The sequence below is a fragment of the Trichogramma pretiosum genome, unplaced genomic scaffold (genome assembly GCF_000599845.2).
Source record: "Trichogramma pretiosum strain Unisexual culture from Peru unplaced genomic scaffold, Tpre_2.0 scaffold25, whole genome shotgun sequence".
Classification (NCBI taxonomy): domain Eukaryota; kingdom Metazoa; phylum Arthropoda; class Insecta; order Hymenoptera; family Trichogrammatidae; genus Trichogramma; species Trichogramma pretiosum.
Genome location: NW_019641621.1, coordinates 513,342 through 536,332, shown reverse-complemented (window position 1 = coordinate 536,332; position 22,991 = coordinate 513,342). Strand labels below are relative to the sequence as shown.

Sequence of the window (22,991 nt, the reverse complement as noted above, 5' to 3'; positions counted from 1 at the left end):
CACCAGGGCCCAGTTGCGAAAAAATCTCCTCGACATTTTCTCGAAGAGATACACGTGACAAGCCTGACTGTACTTCTCGGGAAAGCAACGAAATTTTCTCTCGTGGTCCGAATTCAAGAGTAGCAGTCGTAGTGTTTCCGCCTCTTCGGGTCGCATTAGGATCAGGTCGTAGACCGACAGGTCCGCTTTTATCATTGTCCCTTTCGCGAATTTCACAAACTCCTCGTCGTTCAACAATTTTTCAACGGCTGGCGATTTCTCGAAAAATCTGTGCTTGGCGAAAAATTTCATCACTATCAGAACGTCGCTTCGGTCTGGCTCGTAACCTCCGCTCTCGAGAAATTCCATCGCGAGCAAAGCGTCGGAGGCCTTCTTCAATTTTAAAAAAAACCAACAATCAATCGGGTCGAAGCCCGCGCCGTAGTAATCCTCGGTGGGGAAAACGAAGCGAGCGATCTCGGCGCCACGATCCAAGAGCGCGCGGATCGCGCGCGGCTTGACGTTCGCCACGGCCCATTGCAGCGGTGTCCGGCCCAAATTGTCCTTCGCGTCGATCTGCAAAAGCTGACGATTGTCGTCGCAGATCTCGAAGAATTGTTCTACGCTAAAATAAAAGAGACAGTAGTTGTTTTTGCAAAGCAAGTGTAGAGCAGTCGATCCTTCCGCGTCCGTCAAGTTCGGATCGGCACCGTTTTTCAACAGTACCGCCACCATCCTCGCGTTGCTGTGGCGCAGCGCCAAGTGCAGCGGCGTGTTACCCTTACGGTCCCGAGCGTCGACGCGCACCCTGCGTCGCTGCGTTCGCTCGTCAACGATCTCGAACAACGTCTCCACGGAGAATCCAAAGCAAGCGTATCGGCTGCAAATGTCATGCAGAAGCGTCGATCCTTCCCGCTTTCTGGCCAGATCCGGATTGGCGCCTCGTCTCAGCAGCAGCTCGACCGTCTTCTTGCGTCCTGTTTGCGCGACCCAGTGTAGCGCCGTATAGCCCCATTTATCCCGGGCGTCCAAGTTCACCTTGCGCCCGATCGCGTCGCAGATCTCGAAGAACGCCTCCACCGAGTCGTCTCTTTTTTTGCAAACGATGTGCAGAGCCGTCTGTCCGTGCTTGTCGGCCGAGTTCGGATTCACGCCGCGTCTCAGCAGCGACTCGACCTTTTTTCCATCTCCGTCGCGCACAGCACCGCGCAACGCTTCCCGCTGTCGTTCCTCGAGCATCTCCGATATGAGCTCCGACAAGTCGTCGTCGTGAAATTTCTTGAAAAAGCGCAACGCCCTCGTCCATCGTTCGTAGAATCTTTCCGGCAACGCTGAATTGACGTCTGGTTCGGCGCATTTTCTCAGCAGCAATTTGGTCACGTTCGCGAGGCCGTGGTACACGGCTCTGGCCAGCAGCCCAGCGACCCGCTCCGTGTATTCGCCATTGCTGAGCTCGAGCATCGTCTTTACAAAGTCGGCGTCGTCGCACTGACCCGTGAAAAGGATTTGCAGAGGAGTCTGTCGTTTTGCATTGGGCGAGGTCGGCCTGGCGCCGCTTCTCAGCAGCATCTCGGCGATCTTCTTTCTGTGGTGGATCATCGCCAAGTGCAGCGGCGAGTCGAGTGTTTCCGGCACGGCGAGATTGGGGTCCTGGCCGAGTTCTAAAAATTTCTCGACGACGTCGTCGCAGCCGAACTGGACGGCCGCGTGGAAATGCGTCAATCCGGTCTCGTCGACGTAATTCGCGTCGCACTTGTATACTTGGAACAGCTCGCGGACTACGGCAGCCAAGTCGACGTGCTGAGAGCGTTTGGCCGCACGATGTATCGGCGTGGTTCGACGCAACTGTGGCTTGCCGTCTTGGTCGACTAATTGGGACACGTCCTCGTAGCCGCTGCGAACTACAAACTCAACGAATGCTCGATAACAGCTTCCGCCCTCGAAGATGTTTTTCACACAATCCGATAGAAGACACTCGATTTCTTCGGCTCGAAAAACGTGCAGTAGATTTGGAGGTTGGCCCGTCCAATTGCTGATGGAAGGCTCGAGTCGACGAAGAAATTCAAGTCTCTCGTTTTCGATACTCCAATCCATAGGATGATCCTCTTGAACGAGCTGGTCACAGACCGAACGAAACATTTTGCGCACTCACACACGGTACACAATATCACGAAATATTTTAATTTTAGTCGCGAGTGCCCCGCACGTGTTTACTCGGTCGATGTGATCTTCGTATGTAGCTGTTCACGTTGCGGCGTGGTAACTTGTACTATCTGCTTTTACTCCGCTGGACTTTTACTTTCTAATCTTTACCGAATGACGCGGCATATATACGAAACTACAGATGCGTTACAACGGCTACTTTCACCTAAAACTTGGATAGGCTGCGACTGCGACTGTTGCAACTGACCATTTGGTGCGCAACGAGGAAGACCACGTCAGCTACAGGCGACGAATCTTTTCCAAACATTTTTTTGGGGTCTCCTGAAGATGCATGATAATAAAGGCTTACTATGCTTCGTTTGGACCCATGGACCTTGAGGCTCTTTTTAAAAGCGTTTTCTATTTTATTCAGAAACCTTTTCGATTTTTTACTTCGAGAAACGAGCACTTGAACGAAAAAATGCAAAGACAAAGAAGTTTCAACCTTTCTGAAATAATCTGCTTAAACTTTTTAAAAATTTTTGGAATTATGCACCAATTTATTAAAGAAGTCCTAAAATCAATAAAAAAAACCAGCGGCCTCGGAACTTTTACTCCAAAAATGTGAGAGAAAGTTTTGACCAAATATTCAAAAAGTATTTGAGAGGGATGAAATCGATTGTTTCTCAAGGCATCGATGGATGTTGATGATCACATGAAAGCGACAGAACAAGTAGCCGACTTTTTGATCGAGGTTGGCTACTATGACGAGCCTGATCAGTCGATTCCACGTCGAATCACAGTAGTACATCATACGTATAACACCTGGATATGTTTCCTTGTCTCTTTCACATTTATGACAGAGTCGAGGTGAACTACAGCGACGAGACTCGGAGAACAGCTGTGCAGACGTCGCGAGGAGATTCCTCGAGCAGGGCCGGGTGGATCCGAATGTCATCGCGACGGGAACGGGCGACGCACCGCTGCCCTTTGCCGTGACTTCGATGACAGAGGGCGGTCAGAACGCGTAGGTGATGGGACTGCTTTTCAACAATGATACCGATATAAATCTCTGTAATACTCAGGGATGGATACCTCTACGCCAAATGAGCCACAAGTGATGTGAGGATTGTACTATGACGCAGCTGTGTTTTATACCAAAAAAACATTTTTTTGCTTCTTGCGAGTTTTCAAAACCCCACCTATTGATAGAATTTAAAAGTTCATGATCACATATGACACCTAAGGTTATGATATATAGAATAGATAATAAGGAACAGTTTAACCGTATACGCAGACAACGCCTAAACGTCGTACGGTGGACAACGATATAAAAACATTTTACAGTGTTTATTTATCAGTGTTATGTTTGAGGGAGTTTCTCTCTCGGTTAGCAATATACGTACGACTTGTAAAAGCAAGAAGCAGATGCTGCATGCAGCATTGTTTGTATTGATGCGCGACACTCGTACGAAACGAGTCGTTACATTGTCATTTGCTCCGGTGTACATGCATCAACAACATTGACGTACTGACAGCTTTGTGTAAGTATAGCCATCGATGCCACAATGAGCCGCTTTAGTATGCAATTCAATAAGTTGCGAGGCTATCGAAATCAACTTGGTGAAATACTGGTGCGACTTACGAGGAGACCACTCCAGCTCCGGGTCATGGATTTACTCCAAAAATTTTTTGGGGTCTCCTGGTACCCAATACTGAAGCTCCGTGCGCTTAATTTTATCTCGTGGGCCTTAGGGCCCATTTTTTAGAGGATTTTCCACATTATAAAAAATTTTTGTTATATTCTATATCGGTATAGAAGTACTTAAACGAAAAAGTGCAATAATAAAAAGTTTTAAATTTTTTCAAAGAATTTGCTTGAATTTTTTCAGAATTGTTGGGACCATCTACCACTCTCTGTGAGAAGTCCTGTTAAAATAGTAGTTTATTCAGTCGCCGAGAAGGGTAGAATGTAGGTATTTAAATAAATGATCTCTTGCGTCAATCGTACAGTTAAAAACAATGAACGTCTTTATTGGTAATTATAGTTAAAATTAAACGAATAAAAACAAAGACTACAATCCGACTCGCTCGTTACGCAGTGCGAGGCTGTCGCTATCGCGACCGATCGACGGACAATAACAATCGTGTCGCGCGCGAACTTATATATACGTAAATTTACGCGCGAAACTCTCGTTGACGGTTACAATTCTCAAACTAAACGTACAATTATGAAATATATCTAGCAGTCCTAAAATCTATAAAAAAAGCGTCAAATTCGGGCCTCTTGAATTAAGCGGTAGATGGTCCCAAAAATTCTGAAAAAATTCAAGCAAATTCTTTGAAAAATTTTAAAACTTTTTATCGTTGCACTTTTTCGTTTATGTACGATATAGAAAATGACAAAAAAAATTTTATAATGTGGAAAATCCTCTAAAAAAATGGGCCCTAAGGCCCATGAGATAAAACTAAGCACAGAGAGCTTCAGTATTGGGTACCAGGAGACCCCAAAAAATTTTGGAGCAAATCCATGACCCGGAGCTCGGGTGCTCTCCTTGATAGCGAAAAGTCGCTGGAAACTGAGCAAGCTTTTCGGAAACGCTGACTATTTTTTTTCCATAAGTCTCAATAAATTTATTTTCGTTCAATTTTCCACTTCATTAAAACAAACAAATTGTAAAAATTAATTAAATGCATCACCGTGTCTTTTCATTCAAACGAAAACTCTCTCTCTCTCTCTCCTCGTCGAATTAATCTTACCCGAGCCACTGAAAGAAGGCGAAGAGCAGGGCGTTGATGTCGCAATCCTGGCAGATGGGCAGCAGCAGGGCGATCGTGAAGAAGGGCATCCAGCAGACGACGAATGCCCCGGTGATGATGAACAGGGTCTTGGCGGCTTTGCGCTCGCGCCTCGAGTCGGCGGCGATCTTTTTGCGACGGGCCTGCGTCGTGGTCGAGGTCGCGCCGTAGGGCCGCCCTCCGGGCGACGACGCGTCCAGCTGCGTCGACGACATGTCCGGCTGCAGCTGCTGGTCCGCCTGATTATGATGATGATGATGATAGGACGTGCGCTCCGGCGACGTGTTGTTCGACGAGACGTTCGTGAAGACCGTCGTCGTGGTCTCGGCTGTCGGGAATGAAAGCGCAACGAATATTTCAGTTTTATTTTTGACGTATTCACTGGAAAATTTAACGAAAACTTCAACTTCTGTTGAAAAAAAGCTCATCTAATTCATCGGACTCAATTTGGAAATTGCGTACTTTTTTTTATCCTCCCCAAATTACGGGGTACTTTCGAGCACGTATTAAGCGCTGTGCTCTTCGTTCCGTGTCCGCGCGCGTTTATACCGGGGATGTCTCTTTCTATATCACAGCAGCAGCAGACAACCACAATTAATGATACTTATATATATTCTACCCGTGCTGCACGCGCGGCGGCTTGTGTACTTTCCTCGTATATATTTTCCCTTCCAATCGTATAATGGAATACAGTACCAATTAAGGGCCGTCTGATAGGCTCCTTAGTCAGATCTAACTGACAGCTCCTGCGAGAGAGAGAGAGAGAGAGAGAGAGAGAGTAAGTTGCGAGAAGTAAATCGAGGGGCATTTAAGACTCGGGAAATGTATAGTCCCTTGTAACTATGAAGTAATCGCGGATCGCTCGATCTATGTATCGTGTGTGGGTGCTCGAAATTTTGGACGCTTTATGCTAGACTTATATTTTTCTTCCTTTTTTCTTTTTCGATAATTCAAATGTCAACCGTGAAATTGCGAACAAATAAGAAACTGAAGAGAAAAAAAATCGTTCTCATCGCGCGATGTTTTCGTAGCAGCTTAAAATCCGATAATTGAAAGTGTGCGTGTGCGTGCGTGAGCGCTTGTAAGTTTGCCGAGCGAGAGAGAGAGAGCAAATTTTTCATTGATCCAATTTCGCGATGTACACGTATATCGAACGTAAAGGGTGGAAATAGGGGGTAGGTAAAGGACAGCGCACAGGTGAGATATGTGGAATATAAGCCGATGATCAGCGAAGATATTGCAATTACCTAAATCAACATAATACATGTACGTCGTTACGTGTAAATATATATCCATCGTCCTCGTGTGTGTGTGTGTGCTTTATCCCCCCGCGCGCGCACACCTGCATGCGTATAACTCAGCTCTCTCTCATTCGCCTGTTTCGGAATATATCGATTCGATCGATGCTCTCCTCCTCCCGCCCTCCCCGCAGTAAAAACTACATCGGTCCGATAAATTACTCATTTTTTTTTTTTCAACGATACGTCATCGGGGGGCTCCGAATACAGCATAAATTGCACGTACACAAAAGCAGCTGATATAATTCGGGCAAAGTTTTGCGCGCGAATCGAATTCCGTACTCATATAAAGCGCTTCTAAAATTCACTTTAACGGCAATTAATGAATCTCTCTATTATGTATATTTAATAATGCCGCGAGATCGCGAATAATTAGCTCGTCTTGTGATATAATTTTAATTAGACGCCGCGCGTCCGACGCCTCTCTCTCTCTTGCCTTTTTCATAACTTGTATTCATCATTTCTCATTTCCGCGCGATGTGTATATTATTATAAATGCAGCATAGGGTACGGTAGCTGATGTATTGTGTGTACTATACGCGCGAAGAGGACGACGTTGCGCGCCGTTCGGTACGATGTGTCACGCGGCTAACTGCCGCTGCCGCTGCTGCTGGAGGGAAATAATTATGAAAATTTTGATATACATCAGCCGGCGTTGTGCTTTTGTACGTGCGCGTGTCCGACCAAATACTTATGATGCAGCTCGTTGAATTGATTGCCACGCTGGTTAAAATATTTTCAATGTATCTCTCTCTCTCTCTCCTCGTTGAATATTAACGACGCGGGATTTTCCACGTTTTGACGTGCGGATATAACGAAATAATAATAAAAAGTAAAAAAAAAACGACGTATCTTTTTTTTGTAGCTCTATTGATCGTACACGGTATACGAAGCAGATTTTCTTGATGAACATCTGTAAATTTTTCAAAGCGGTAAGAATAAAATTTAAAAAAAAAGAGCTGAAACTGCACAGGATTAGTGTATCGCGTCTTCTGTATACCTTCTTCATTCGATCGAGTTTTTGAGAAGTTTCGTATCAATCGGTCAAACGGTGTCTTTCTACACAATACCGCATTGATCGAATTAAATCGAGCGCCGAACGAATTCGTGGGAAATTGCATTTTACTTCTTTTTTCCTCCTCCTCCTCCTCCTTCCCTCCACAGTCGCAAGCACATACTGGGCACGATATTAAGCTATTCGCGCGCGCTCTATACAGAATCGTTCGTGTATAGTATATGTTTTATCTGTACGTATAGAGATAATATTTTATAAACGCGTATAGCCAAATGCACAGCGCGAGTATCGCCCGGCCGAAAGTAATTAGATCTTCGATTTACGGCGATAATCCGTATATGTACCTACCGTTTCGCGCATTGTTTTGTATGTACATTTGCGTGTCCGTCTGCGCGCGAGCTTTTGAAAAACCCGATATATATATATATTTACGATTATGCTTATATAATTCAGCGCCGTGCGCTTGTATCCAGGCCTCGATAACAATACTCCAGCCTGGAATTTCCGTCTATTAGACGGATTTTTTTTTCGTTTCTTTTGGTAAATCGGAAAAATTTAGATCGGATTTGTGAGTTCCGTTGCGCCGATAAACGCATGATTAACTTAGCGCGATCGATTTTATATTCGTGCTTCAACGCGTCATCGTCTATGATGCTCCGCGTGTAATATTACGCAAGCCGCTCGCACGCTCGCAAATGCAAAATTTGCTCGGCGTACGGTGAACGATATTTATAACCTCCGACGCGTTCACGAAATCGCGAATTGATTATTTTAATTGCGTCGATCGGAGCCAAATATTATCTCTTTATATTTCGGATCTATTGTCGTTGCGAACGCGAGGGCATTTTTTTTTATATATAACGACGACGTCGACGTCTACGATAAACGTGGTACACCTCTCTGCGTTTCGATCCAGTTGTACATACGCGAGGCACGAGGGCTTTTACTTTTATTTTTATTTTCATTCGAAAATTACCTCGCGAATGGCTCGGAGTCTTGTCGGTACACGACACATAACGGAATATAAATAACGATGTATAAATTTTGTGCCTCTCTTCGCGCCACACACACAAGTCCGCGACAGTGTGTCCGTCTGTGCTTGTGTGTGTGTGTACGTCCGATGTATATAGCCTCAGAGAGTACAGAGCTAACGCGCGGAATAATAAACTTCCACCCTCGCACGCACATTATCATAAATAATAGAGAGTTCGATATGCGCATATAAAAGTTTTTATTTTAGAGATTCGAGTGTGCGTATTTTTTTTTTTTTTTTTTTTTTTTTACGAGATGAAGCTGGTATATATATGGTAGTAGAGCGCGCGGACACTGCGTAAGCATACGCGTACCATACGTATATATATATACATAAAGGAGGTTCCGCGCGCTGAAGAAACATCCGCGCGCGGCGAGCGGAATCTTGGAAAGAAAACTTTTATTCGCGTATCGAAGCGTCTATTTTTCATTTTCAATGTGTGCGCGTGTGTGTGCGCGCGCCTGTGCACACGTACATACATATATTTTTTTACACCCGCGAGGTATATGCCATGGCCCGTTGTGCGCGCGCCCGCGTTTGCAAACCAAAACTTTTTTTTCTTTGCTACATACGCAATAGCAGCAGCATCGGCGAGCGAGCGAGCGAAGAAAATAACATTTTCATGAAGTCAAGTGTACCGCTTCGAGGGTTTGTTATTACTTTTTTTTTATAAACCAAGCAGTCCAAGAGTGACGCATTATACAAGAGGCGAGCTTTTTTTTGTGTAGGCAGTGCGTCTGTTTCAGCACGAGCCTCGAGGCCCCGATTAACGCGCTCCCCTCCGTGTCAAGGCTGCACTGGTTTGAAGCGAATAAAAAAAAATAAGTAAATAAACAAATAAATAAAAAAAAAACAGGTACGATATACAGAGCCGGTCGCGGCGATATTTGCTTAAACTTTAACTCTTGCGAGCGGGTGGCAAACTGATTTACGATCGAAGCCGATACACCGTCGCCTGCTTGGTATATAGCTTTTGCATATACACACGAGCTCGGAGAAAGGTAGCTAAACGTTAACTGGCCTGGTGCGCGCGCGAGGCCCACCCCCATTTATTATCATCTAGTCGCCTTTCCGCGTCCCTTTCTCTCTCTCTCTCTCTCTCTCTCTCTTTTATATATAACTCCTCGCGTTATGTCGCGCAGTCGTATTGCACGAATAATATACCCGTGTGCGCCACCGTTGACTGTTATACACAATCGTATACTATATTTCACACGGACTCGCGAGCCGATAAGGCATTATAACGTGCGATATTATGCCCATATAATAAACGTATTGTGCGTCGAATGTTTCGGGAGGGTAATAATAATAATACGCGCCGTGTGTATTCAGTTTGTATATTGAAGCTAGCACAGCTCCTTGGGCTTCGAAGCTCGAGGTGCGATATTACACGAGTCATCTTTGTGTATACGCCTCGATATACCGATGATGACCGCTAGATGTTGTATATGCCTTTCCACAAACGATTCGGTCGAGCTGCTTTTATAAATCGTAGTCTCCGAAATCTATATGTCAATATAAAATATTATCATCGCTAGACCAACCGAAACTAAACTTTTTCGTCCCTGCGGCCAAAACGAAAAAGTTAATTGCTGCTGGGGGATTCATGAAAAATATTATACGCACACCTATGAAGCGAAAAAAGAAAGCCTCCGAGCACACGTTTATCAATCTCGGCTTCGCCTCGGCCGATAATTACGCACCGAGGCTTTCCAGTTTTTCGCTCCCTCGGCACGTAATATACTATATTTGAACATTGAAAATATATCATGGCAATTATAATTATTATTATTATTATTATTATTACATATACACGTTACCGGAAATGGTGGGCAGAGGCCTGCCTATCACGGCCACCACGGCCGCCGCTATGCCGCCGCTGGTCTGCGCCTGGGCCAGGGCGCCGCCGACCGCGTGGCTGCTGCCCATCTGCTTCGGCATCTGCATCAGGTTCGTCGTCGTCGCCGTGCTCGGGCCACCTCCCATCGGCCGAGTTTCTAGACGGAGTTACGATGTACATATATTACAATGTATTAATAATATATTTCATAAAGTTTCGAGCTTGCAGCGAGACGCGACGCGAGAGTCGAGACCGATGGCTCGTGTGTGTGCCCGGTGCAGTACGCCGCACGCAGTTTCTCCGGAGCACGTAGTACATGCATGCAAGCTCGTCGCGTCGCGCTGCAAGCTCTCTCGCATATATGCATGTTTGGTGGTGTTCGAGCAAGCCTGCACACGACTTGGACATTTTGTTTACGAGGCCACTGCTGCAAGAGAGAGAGAGTGGAGCTGTTGTGACGTACCATACTGCGCACCAGTGGCAGTAGGAGCTTCCGTGGCGCGCGCGGCAAGAGCATATCCAGATCCGCAGGCAATATAAACGCGTGCCACGCGCGTTACACACCGTTCGTATATATATATATATATCATTATTATTATTATTATATATACGTTATATTACATACGCCCGAGAGAGTCGGTGCGCTTGCCTTACAGCACGGACGTACTACATGTATACAGGTGCAGCAGCAGCGGCAGCTGTATTACAACTACATCCCATAGTTCGTACGGCGAACTATAATGCCGTAAAGTTACAACTACGTATATATAAGAGCGAAAGATAGATATACGGCCGAGATAGCATATGTAATAATATAGCTTCGGGCTAGGTCCTAGTAGTAGTCCTTGTTGTTGTTGTTTTCGCATAGTATATAACAATAATAATAGTTGCCCGCGAGAGTAAGAGATCAGATCGTGTACTACTACTACTGCAACTCGGGTAGGATCCCGACCTTTGGCGCGAGGAGGAGATGATGCAGCTATATACCACTGTATCAAGGACAAACGGACCTATAGACGCGCGGGAGGATTGTAATCTTTGGCGCGCCGTTGTTTCGATCGGGAAATACGAGAGTGACGCGCGTACGTATATTTTTGCGCGGTACTCCGCATGCCTTTACGACACACGATACATTTGCGCCGAAAATGATTCCTATATATGTGTATATACGGACAGAGCTTGAACGTTGCGTTCGATTCTCTGACGTACGTACGCACGCGATGGGTTTACCTTATCATTATATCGACGCGCCGCGGACGAGCTTTATAATTAGAATGATTTTGCGTACTTTACACGCACACATATATATTATATATATATACCTACGTTGTGCATCGGTCGACTGGCCCACTCGCTTGCGTATGCGCTTGCGGGCGGTCTGGAATATCCGCCAGTAGAGTATGAGTATGACGAGCAGCGGCAGGTAGAACGACGACACGGTGGCGAATATCTGCGGCAAAAGAGAGACAGACTGTGAGAGTATAACAACAACAAACAACAAACTCGCATCGACGATACAATTGATGAGATATATATAAGTACAAGGACAAACGTGTGCGGCGTGGCATTATATATATAGAAATCACGAATGCTGCTGTTTTCCGCTACTCCACTCGCGCAGCAGCAGCTCGTGATTTTACTTCCGAATCGACGAGAGAGAGAGAGAGAGAATTTCGTACGTGCGGAACGCGGTATATAGCTACTATAGTACTACTGTACTGTACTGTCGTCCTCGTCGTCTCTGATTGCTGCTGCGGCTGGTCGCTGCTGCTGCTGTAGCTCTAGCTCTCAAAGCATCTGATATATCCGCGCTGCAGCGGCAGCAACGTCGAATGTGGAACCTGATATAAATTTAAACTATGCCAGCTGCACGAATACGCAGATAGAGATGTATATATATCATCTTTCGTTGTGTACTACGTACGCAGTGTGTGTGTGTGTGTGTGTGTGTGTGTGTGTGTGTGGTCATACCCATCCCCCCAGTTCCTAGGGTTATATCCAGGCTAACATTTTGTTTTCCTATTTACTGCATGCATGCATGCATGTGTGTGTGTGTGTGTGTGTACATTACGTAGTGCAAAACGTAAGCTTACATCATTTGCGTAACTGCGCAATAATTAAGACGTTGCCGCTGCACCACCGCTTACTGCTTAATTTACAAATTATATATACTGTATATAATAGCTGAAATTGCTGCGCCGCGCGGACCCTCCCCGTGCACGCGATATATCCTCTCGCGCTTTATCATCGAAATATACAGACACAACACACAAACACACAAACACACGATACAACGAGTTGCATAGCTATGCGCCGCGCTCCATCCAGCCGCGCGCGTTATCATTAACGCGCTACATTATTTACAAATTACTGCTGCGCGCGAATTTCTGCCTGCGTAAACGCAATACTTACGTTCGCGCGTACGTAGCTATTTGTACGTTACGTGCATTTAAAAATTGTTTTAAAAAATAGCCACACATACCTGATAATACATGTCCTGGCTGACGAGGCAGGCCTTCTCCACGACGACGCGCTGCTCCCACTTGGGATCCTTCCAGCCCAGTAGGGGCGCGATACAGACGAGGAACGAGACGAGCCAGACGACGCCGATCATGAGGCCGATTCGGCGGGCCGTGCGGTGATGTATGTAGTCGATGTTCGTCACGGCCCAGTACCTATTTATGTAAAACGTACGTTTATAATAACGCAAAATTGTCAACTATAGCCGATGTAAACAACGAGTGCGTGTGTCTGAGTGTCCCGTCGATTTTTTTTTTTTTTTTTTTTTTGAGGGTAAACGTTTGCGTAAACCGAGCTAGCTGATGCCGAACTTTTACTGCGCTTCAGCAGCACATATAGCTATCCTCCCCTGTATATATAGCGATTTATGTATTATGCGCTCGCTCGCGCGCGATAAAACTTATAAACGCGCCCGGCCCCCGAAGTATTTTCCAAAGTTATATACATTTACGAAAATCTTCCGCGCCGATCGAAACAATCTTTCGTTATATAAACATATCGGAGCTGCGCCGCTGCTGCAAGCTCCTCCACGCGCACCAACTTGCTCGGTGCGGGCGCGCAAAGTTTGTATTCATTCGCACGTATTATCATTATTATTATTATAATATAGTTTAAGGCGCTCGCTTGTGTACCCAAGTAAATTACGTCCACCCATCTCCCTGTGCGAGATTTTTTTGCTTTGTTGCTTTATACAACGATACAGAATCGATTAATTCAGTGTAGTGCAAGAAAATTTTCGGCGGATTCTTCGCAAGCTCCAGAGCTTGCGGCAGTAGCGAATAATAGAGATGAAGTATATTTCGAAATCGTAAAAAGGCGTTGTAACGGCGGCAGCGTATAAACGAAAGAATATCTAAAAAAATAAAAACCTTTTCTGATCTTTCTCTCCCTCTTCCTCCTCCTATATCACCCCCACGCGCGCGTATTGGTGTATAACTCCGCGTGGGTATAGGTGCAGCAGCAGCAGCAGTAATCCGCTTGTTGGTACACGCGTATATATGAAAAATTGTACATACGTGAGTAATACAATGTGTTGATACTATCGCGCGTACTGCGTTCGGGCAGGGACGGAGGCCGAGGGAGGGAATGAAACACTGCGCCGAATAATAAACAAAAATTTCTATCGAGCGAAAATCAAATTTATGGACTTTACTTCGACTGAATACTGGTTAAAAATTATTTCTCTTGCTCTTGCTCTCTTGGGCACGCGCGTATAACGATTCCGACCGAAAAAAGAGAGAGAGAGGAAAAAAAACATTTCGAAAAAATCGCGCATTCGACGTGCGTAATATCAATCGATGAAAAAAAAAAAAAAAAAGAAAAAGCCGCATTGGTTACGTGTGGCGAACTACTGCTGCCATTACTATTGCCGCTGCCGCACATGCGACATTGTAAGTTTGAAAATCGTCGCGCGGTTACATGGGCGCTCGTACTATACACGTAATATACGGCTGGAATCAACAGTACGACGACAATAACAATAACAACAGCAACAACAAAAATCGAGGGTAAAAAAAAATTTAAATGTTTATTTTATTTACGATATACAAGCACCGTAATGGTTAAACGGGCAATTTTTACGCGAGTCAGCGGCAGTAGTAAAGCTCGCGCAGTAGCAGCGGCACACATGACTTTAAAAGATTGATTCCGTACACACGCACACATACCCACACACGCTCACACTGCAGAGCACGGAGAGTTTCGTGCCGGCGAGCTTGCGAGCTGCATACGAATCTATTTGATTGAACGTACAAAGAGGCGGTGAAATTGAATCGCGTTGCCACTCTCTCGCTCCCTCTGTGCCCAGAGAGAGAGAGAGTATAGTGAATTTTTCGACATCGCTGTAAACGCGGAGAAACGTTTTGAAATCCGACTGTGTAGCGCGTGGCACAAAAGTTCCTCTCTCTCTCTCTCGGCTGCCTTCGAGTTGAGAGCACGTGTGCACGTATGTGTGTGTCTGCGCGGATTATATATATATATATATATCGAAAGCTGCTGTATTATATAGAGGATTGTAATGCTTTGTGCGCGACGAAGTTTGATCGCGTCGAACTCGGCCGAAGATTAAGAACGTAATGTCGCGCATCTCGAGCGAGTGTATGTACCGGGTGTATACGAGGTAATTATTATTTTTCGACGAAAAAAAAAAAAATACTCGATGAATATCGAAGTAAGCGAAGGCGCTCGATATATGTATGTACGTGACTGCGTGAGAGATCCGATGTATGTACGAATCCAATCGACTGAGTGGCAGCACACAAGCATCATCATGGTGTCGACGATCCAATCGGTATTGCGATTTTAAAAGCCGTGCGCTGCGGCGTACATCGTCGCGAAAAATATCCGACAGATTCTTTTCTCCATTTATAAACCTTAGTAAGGCGCCCAGAATATAACATTACGCGCGATGTAATGTTATATAAGAGCAGGTCGACCAAATCGTTTATAGAAAGGCATGCGACATCTAGTGGTCATTGTTGGTACCAACGTAGAGAGATGACTGTAGATTCTCAGAGTCATTTTATTATTGTACCGAGAGTCGCGTAGTTTTATCGAGCTTTAGAAAAATACACCGTTCATTATATTAATTGTTATAAAATTTTAGTTAGTTTCGACACTATACGACGTGTTTAAAATTTCCTCAGTTCGGACAAATATTTATAAATTTGTTGTTCACAAATTTGTAAACTATCATCTCGGTTTTGTAGGTGTGTCAAATTTTATTCAACAAGCGTACAGACAATTTTTCCATCTCGACCTTGAGAGACCTTGATGAATTTTTCCCTCTTTCATCGTCCGCTCGGTAGCTGTTATAGAAATTTTTTTTCAAGGTTTTAATAACTTTCGCGAATTCCACAAATATAAGAGCTAATATTATTTCTATACAGCCAATTTAGAGAACAAAAAAAGGACTTATGGCGGATACCTTGAGTTCTTGAACTTTATGTAAGAACGGGTTGACTATGTCGTTTACGCAAAGGTGCACGACATCTCATAGTCATAATTGGCATTAACATTATGTGACTAAAAACACTAAGTATCGATCTAAAAATTGCGCCGGTATTGTTGTATCGAGATATCGTACGACTGTAATAATTGTAAACGCACAGAATTTTTTGAATTATCATTATAGTCATGTTGCATCATTATAAGTTGACTTATCCAAGCTTAAAAAATGGATCGTTTATTTTAATATTTTTCTTACATTTTTCGAGTTAAGACGACGCTATACCTTTGTTTTTTGAAAAAATCGATCATATTAAATTTCTGAAAGCAGGTTTGTTAATGTTCATTTTTACTGTAGTTTCGATCGGTCGTTGAATTCAACGAATCGTTACGCGTGCGTAACATCAGCTTCAAAGAAAGATAAAGACGATTTCTTTTAGATCTTGTCTGGCTTTTCTCAAAAATGCAGAATAAAATTAATTTTTCGATTATAATGTACAAAGGAGACAGTAAAATAAACAACATAGTATATGAAGACCACATTTGGATGTTAAAACTATAGATTATAAGAAGAGCTCGAATAATTTAATAGTGTATTTATTGGCGTTCATTTTATACATTGCCACGAGTAAATCGTTTGCGGAATGGCACGCGACATCTAATGGCCATTATAGAACATTATATACCACGATGACTCTGTGTTACTCTTAAAATCGCGCTGTAATCATTTTCATTTCATCATCGCGTCGAGCAAGCCACACCGTCCCAACGATTTGATTTCATGTTTTTTTGCCATAAAAGAGATTTAGAAGAAGAAGAAAAAAAAATCAAAGTTTCGATCGTCGCGATCAGCGTGAAATATTATAATCCATTAATTTATTATTCGGCGCGCATTATCATACGCATTGCGCCCATTGTGCAAATGGCAATTATCATAAAGCTTTTTGCGCAATTAATCGTCCAAGACATTATCGTTCCGGAGGGGGAGAGGCCAGGCCCGCGCCGTATATGCGCCCGAAAGCTCGTAAAACACAAATTAGAATGCGCGCACGAGCCCATTGTGAGAGATCGTATACAAGTGTGTCGCATAGTCTGTATGTGTGTGTGTGGAAAGCAAAGCAAAGCCTTCGTACCCCCCAAAAAAAAACAAAAAAACGAAGAATAAATCGCGCCTGGACGTTTTAATCATGCATTGAAAGAAGAGAGAGAGATGATATATCGGTGTCAAGAGCAAGCCACACGCGATCTTCTCGCTCCCTCTCTCTCAGGCTACCTTTGTATCATAAAAGCCTCGTGCGCCCATCAGGCCTTGATCAAAAAAATAGATGCGAAAATGAAGAGGTCTGGGCACACACACGTATCTATACACACGTATCTACACAATAGCTTAAACGACACAGAAAGAAAACAACAACGACAACAGCCCAGTTTATATATTAGACTATTGAAAAAGATGCATGGACGTGTGTCCGTGTATGTATAAAATGTATGCATGCGTGTGTACGTGTGTATCGTTAACCAACCTGTCGAGGGCAATGGCGACGAGATGCAGAATGGATGCAGTGCAGCATAATACATCACTGCTGGTCCACATGTCACATAACTTCGGACCGAGAGCCCATTCATGGGCCACCTCGTACAGAGCTCCTGCCAACAATACTTCACTAAAACGACTGTTTCTACACAAACACGCGCGCGCATCTATATATTACGCGATAATGGTTTAAAAGGGATTATTTTCGCGAGGGGTCATTATCGCGTCTAAACGCCGAGATTACAGCTGTATAACGCGTGTATCTGATTTAGTATAGTATCATCGAAAACCAAAAAGATCGTATCAGCGACGATCGAAATTTGACGCTCGAGCGATCGTTTGAAAATACACAATAACGCTTTCTAATAATCTTCGAGGTAAAGTATTATTACATGCATGTATGCATATCGTACATGCGGGCCCGCGCGCGGTGAAAAGTTTAGATTGTGTATCAAAACTTTTAGAATGCGTGTCGGCGGGGGGTGACTGCTGTAGGGCTATTACAATTTACAAGTTCGCGCATAACTTAACGAAAGGAATTACAAAATCATTATTATTATTATTATTATTATTAATACTTTTAATTTATCATGTATTATACAAAGTAATAAATGACGTTCTTACCCAAAGGCATGACGAGACAGGCGACGAGGAGATCGGCCACGGCCAGCGACAGTATCAGATAATTCGCCACGCTCTGCAAGTTGCGCTCGAGCAGTATGGCCGCGATAACGAACACGTTACCTGCGAAAAGAAGCACGAAATAAGAATGAATGAGAGTAAGTAGAGCTGCCGCTGGAAGAAATTCAAATTTATTTTACGTCCTATGGTGCAGTAGTATAAGCATAATATATAAGGCGCGCGCCGTACGCACGTCGTTTCTTTCGGGGGAATAATAATAACGTGGCGAGGTGGAAAAAAAAGGTGAGAGAGTAACATATTGGCGGGGGTTGCGGGCATTAAAAGTCGTATCGTCACACGAGCGAGAGAGATTACGTAGCGGTGTAAATTACGCAATATTTTTTTTCTTTTCGTCCCTCTCTCCCTCTCTTTGAGCGGCTCGCGATTATTAAAAATTAAGCGCGCGTACGTATAAGAGCTTGACGCTATATAGGGCGCGATATTACGACGCGATGTTTTTTTTTTCATCGCAGCGCGCGCAACGGTATCGTTACACGCGCCCGAACGTTGCGTTGTCCTTTACTCCTGTGTACAGCAACGCGTGGGTATACAATAACAGGGGTTTTTTACTTTTTTTTTTTTTTTTTTTTTTTTAAATACGGAGCAGAGCCAGAGCCAGTGCGAGCGGCAGTGCAGTAGCGAGAGCGCACGAGGTAAGCTTCGGTAATCCCATTTGCGTATACGCACAGCGGTGCACATACGGCATGCACCTACGTAGTAGTACATAACACACGACGATATCAATGTGTGACGTTGTTGTTGGCGTACGTTGCGCTCTGGTCGTGTATACACATATAGCGGCGGCATGTCGAGGCATTTTACCTACTATACTAACTCTGGCGCGAGATAACAAAAAAAAAGAAAGGGGAAAAAATTTTCTACCTTGTTTAACTATACTTTTATATAATAATATTCAGGAGCCTCGACGTCGTTGTAACGCGCTACACATATATTAAGAGTGAGCGCGAGGTTATACCACGCGTTCGAAATAGGATATAGAGTGATGAAGCGATACTGCTGTGCTGCTGCTGCTGCTGCTGCTGCTGCATCGGAATAAGTAACGAAACAAAAGAATAATATACCGCACTGCCGAGCACTAAAAAATTGCCTCGTTCTCCTTGCCTGGGCTTCGAGAAATGGATACACACTGCATATGCACACACACACATTTCGTCGATAGGTACTGGATATAAACTCGGGACTGCTTCTGCGATGCTGCGCACAGAGAGGAGAGAAAGGCATCGAGTTTTTTCCTGTGCATATGTAAAGTAGGTAGCAGGCAATCAGTTATTATCTTTTTTTCTTTATATACTCTCTACTTTTATCGCTTGGTAGTTGTTTTTCGGGGTGGTTTGTATTTAGGTTGGTGTGTTAAGGGTTTGATTATTTATTTTTAAGACAATCTAAGAAAAAATTACATTGATATAAAGCATTCTGAAAATTTGATTGTCTTAATGTATAACAAAATGGGACGCTTTTAATTATTAAGGACCATAAATAAACAAATAAATTGCTGACTTGATTGTAAACAACGATTTTCATATCGTCAATAGAATACTAATTATGTTTATAGGAAAACCAAATTAGTTTGAATGTTGCCTTTCCCGATGAAATAAGCCATAATAACACGAGGAAAATTGTACTCGTTCACTTTCTGAAGTAGAAGAATAAATCGTTTAATCTAGGCACCAAAATGGATACAAGTGAACGAAAATTCGAAGAAATCGTTTCAAAAGATAACTCGCGTGAACAAGATGTTGTTGTTTCAGGCGACAAAAAATACGTTAGTGATATTTGTCAGAAAACATTTACTCTACAATCAAGCATGATAATTCATCGAAACACAATTTACATTAAGCAAAAAGATTTTGCATGTGACAAGTGCGAAAAGACATTCGAGTTCCGAAGTCAATTGAGTAGACACCAAATATCAGTACACAAAGGCCACAACGATTTTGCATGCGACCAATGCGAGAAAAAATTTTTGAAAAAGTCGAGTTTGTTTACGCACCAAAAATTAGTGCACAAAGATCGCGACAATTTTTCATGCAACAAGTGCGAGAAAAAATTTGAAAATAAAGCAACTTTACTCAAGCACAACAAAATATTTCACGATGTTTTCAAAGACTTTTTATGTGAAAAGTGTGCGAAGAGATTTGTAAACAAACAGAATTTGCTCACACATATAAAGACGGTACACGAGCATCACCAAGATTACTTATGCGACAAGTGTGGAGAGAAATTTGGTCAAAAATCGCAATTGCTTTTTCATCAAAAGACAGTACACAAATTATTCAAAGATTACTCATGCGACGATTGCGAGAAAAAATTTGGAGAAAAATCGCATTTAAGAAGACACCAAAAGACAGTCCATCAAGGTCAGAAAGACTCCACAAGCAATAAGTGTGAGGAAAAATTTGGGAAAAAATCGACTTTGGTCGGCCATCTAAATACAGTACACGAAGTCTTTGAGAATAACGTTTGTGACAATTGTCAGAAGAAATTTACATCAAAATCTCATTTATTGACGCATCAAAGGACAGTACACGAAAATCGTAAAGACTACGCATGCGACAAGTGTGACAAGAAATTTGCACATAAATGTAATTTGCTCTTGCACATAAAAACAGTCCACGAGAGTCGAAAAGATTTTGTGTGTGACAAGTGCGAAAATAAATTTGGGAGGAAAACGACTTTGCTTACCCACCAAAGGCTAATACACGAAGGTCGGAAAGATTTTGCATGCAGTGAGTGCGAGAAGAAATTTGGACATAAATGTAATTTGCTCATGCACATGAAAACAGTCCATGAAAGTCGCAAAGATTTTGCATGCGACAAGTGTGAAAAGAAATTTGGACGAAATTCAGATTTGTTGAAGCACCAAAAGACAGTCCACGAAGGTTCTAAAGATTATGCTTGCGATCATTGCGAAAAAAAATTTGGATTTAAATCGACTTTGCTTTTGCACCAAAAGACAGTCCATGAAGGTCGAAAAGATCACGCTTGCGACAAGTGTGAGAAGAAATTTACACAAAAAAATCATTTGCTCATGCATATAATGGCAGTCCATGAAGGTCGAAAAGATTATTACCCATGCGAAAACTGTGATAAAAAATTCGTCAATAAATCGTATTTGATCAGACACCAGAAAACAGTCCACCAAGGTCGGAAAGATTTTGCCTGTGACAAGTGTGAGAAAAAATTTGGACAAAAATGTAATCTGGTTGCCCACCAAAAAACGGTGCACGAATTACGCAAAGATTTTGCTTGCGATAATTGCGAGACGAAATTGAGAAGTAAATTTGAGTTGTTGAAGCACCAAATGGTAGTGCATGAAGGTAGCAAAGATTTCGCGTGCGACAAGTGCGAGAAGAAATTTGGACGCAAAACGACTTTGTATTTGCACCAAAAGATAGTACACGAAGGTCGCAAAGATCACGTTTGCGATGAATGCGGGAAGAAATTTGGTAGAAAATCACATTTGCTCGACCACCAAAAGACGATACACGAAAAGCGTAAAGATATTGCATGCGATAGGTGTGGAAAAACATTTGGAAGACAATCATCTTTGTTCTCACACCAAAAGATTGTTCACGAAGGTGACAAACATTTCTTATGCGAAAAGTGCGGAAAGAAATTTGGACAAAAACCGGATTTGTTAGTGCATCAAAGGACAACACACGAAGGTCACAAAGATTATAAATGCGACAAGTGCGAGATGACATTTGGACAAAAAGGGAATTTGTTTAGGCACCAAACGAGATTTCATGAAGATCTGAACGATACGCATGCGATGAGTGCGGGAATAAATTTGAACTGAATTTAAGCTGGCTCTGAAAAACTGTCTACAAAACTGGCATAAATGGCTTATCTGACGAGTGCATTAGGATGTAAAATAAATCGTTCAATTCATTTCCTAAAAAAAATTCTCGAAGTTTTTTGCACATGTGATTAAATACAATAATTTCATTGCTTAAAAATATAATGTTATTCATCATAATTTATTGATTTATGAAAGCCAAAATTTAGCATGCGAAAATATGTAAAAAATAAGAATCAATTTGACCGATCATAGACGATTATGAAAAATATTTTAGACTTTGAGTTACAACAATATGTGCTAAATAACAAATTCGTATACTTAGTACCTTTTCATCAATTCTCAATCTTACGTCAGATTATAATCAAGTTTACATGAATAATTTATTGTCTATACGAATGACACGTACTTGTTACAGTCGTATGCTCCTTGCATTTCATCAGTGGAAAAACGAAAAATGCTGATTTTTTTCTTGCCAATTGTAAATATATAGAAAACTTATATAGATGTTCAATTAAAAGTTTTTCTGAAATTTTAATAAAAATTGCGTTCAATATGGATTGTGTCTCATTTGAACATCGCGCTCCAACTATCATTACACTTTAGTTTATTTTCGGGTTGGTATTTTATTTTTGAACCAGACAAACTTTCGTGTAGTGCTAATTAATACTCTCAGGGCATTATTTGGCTACTTGATTCTAGCAAACTTTTTATTTAACGATGTACTTCGCACATAAGAGTGCCTTCTAAAATTTGATCAATTCAATATAAAAAGTTCTCTAAAACTTTACCATTTCGAAAGTATACATTCCAGGTCAAAAGTCAAAGGTCCTCCGTAGATTTCTACGTCGGTGTTTCGAATTTCCACTTTTCAACCAGTTCAAAAATTGTAATCATAATGTATAAACAGATAAATAGGTAATTTAATTGTAGATGTTATGATTAGAAACGATTTTGATATCGACCGTTGACAGTAAAAACAAATTAGTTTGAATGTTGTCTTACTCGGTGAAACAAACCATAATAGCAAAAGATCAGTTATAATCATTCATTTTCCGTAACAGTAAATCGGTTATGTTAGACATCAAAATGGATACAAGTAAAATAAAATCGGAAGAAGTTGTCTCGGAAAATAATTCCAGTGGACACGACATTGTTGTTATGGACGACAAACAATATGTTTGTGATATTTGCCAGGAAGCATTTACACAAGAATCAAGCATGATAATCCATCGAAACACAATTCACAGTAAGCAAAAAATTTTTGAATGCGACAAATGCGAAAAGACATTCGAGTTCCGAAGTCATTTGAGTAGACACCAAATAACAGTACACAGAGGTCACAACGATTTTGTATGCGACCAGTGCGAGAAAAAATTTGTGA

The 22,991-nt window shown here is 42.6% G+C and overlaps 1 protein-coding gene across 3 annotated transcripts in view; it reads right to left on the bottom strand.

Moving 5' to 3' along the window:
• Positions 1-22,991, bottom strand: part of LOC106654232 (5-hydroxytryptamine receptor-like) — a 55,568-nt gene that overhangs the window by 4,794 nt on the left and 27,783 nt on the right. For 2 of the 3 annotated variants that reach the window (XM_014374005.2, XM_014374004.2), the window contains exons 3-8: positions 17,731-17,850; positions 17,096-17,219; positions 12,589-12,781; positions 11,433-11,556; positions 10,087-10,263; positions 4,882-5,248 (exon numbers count right to left, since the gene is read on the bottom strand). In XM_014374005.2, the coding sequence (XP_014229491.1) occupies positions 4,882-5,248; positions 10,087-10,263; positions 11,433-11,556; positions 12,589-12,781; positions 17,096-17,219; positions 17,731-17,850 (1,105 nt within the window). The remainder of the gene's footprint in view (positions 1-4,881; positions 5,249-10,086; positions 10,264-11,432; positions 11,557-12,588; positions 12,782-17,095; positions 17,220-17,730; positions 17,851-22,991) is intronic. The other variant, XM_023458839.1, reaches the window with a different exon arrangement.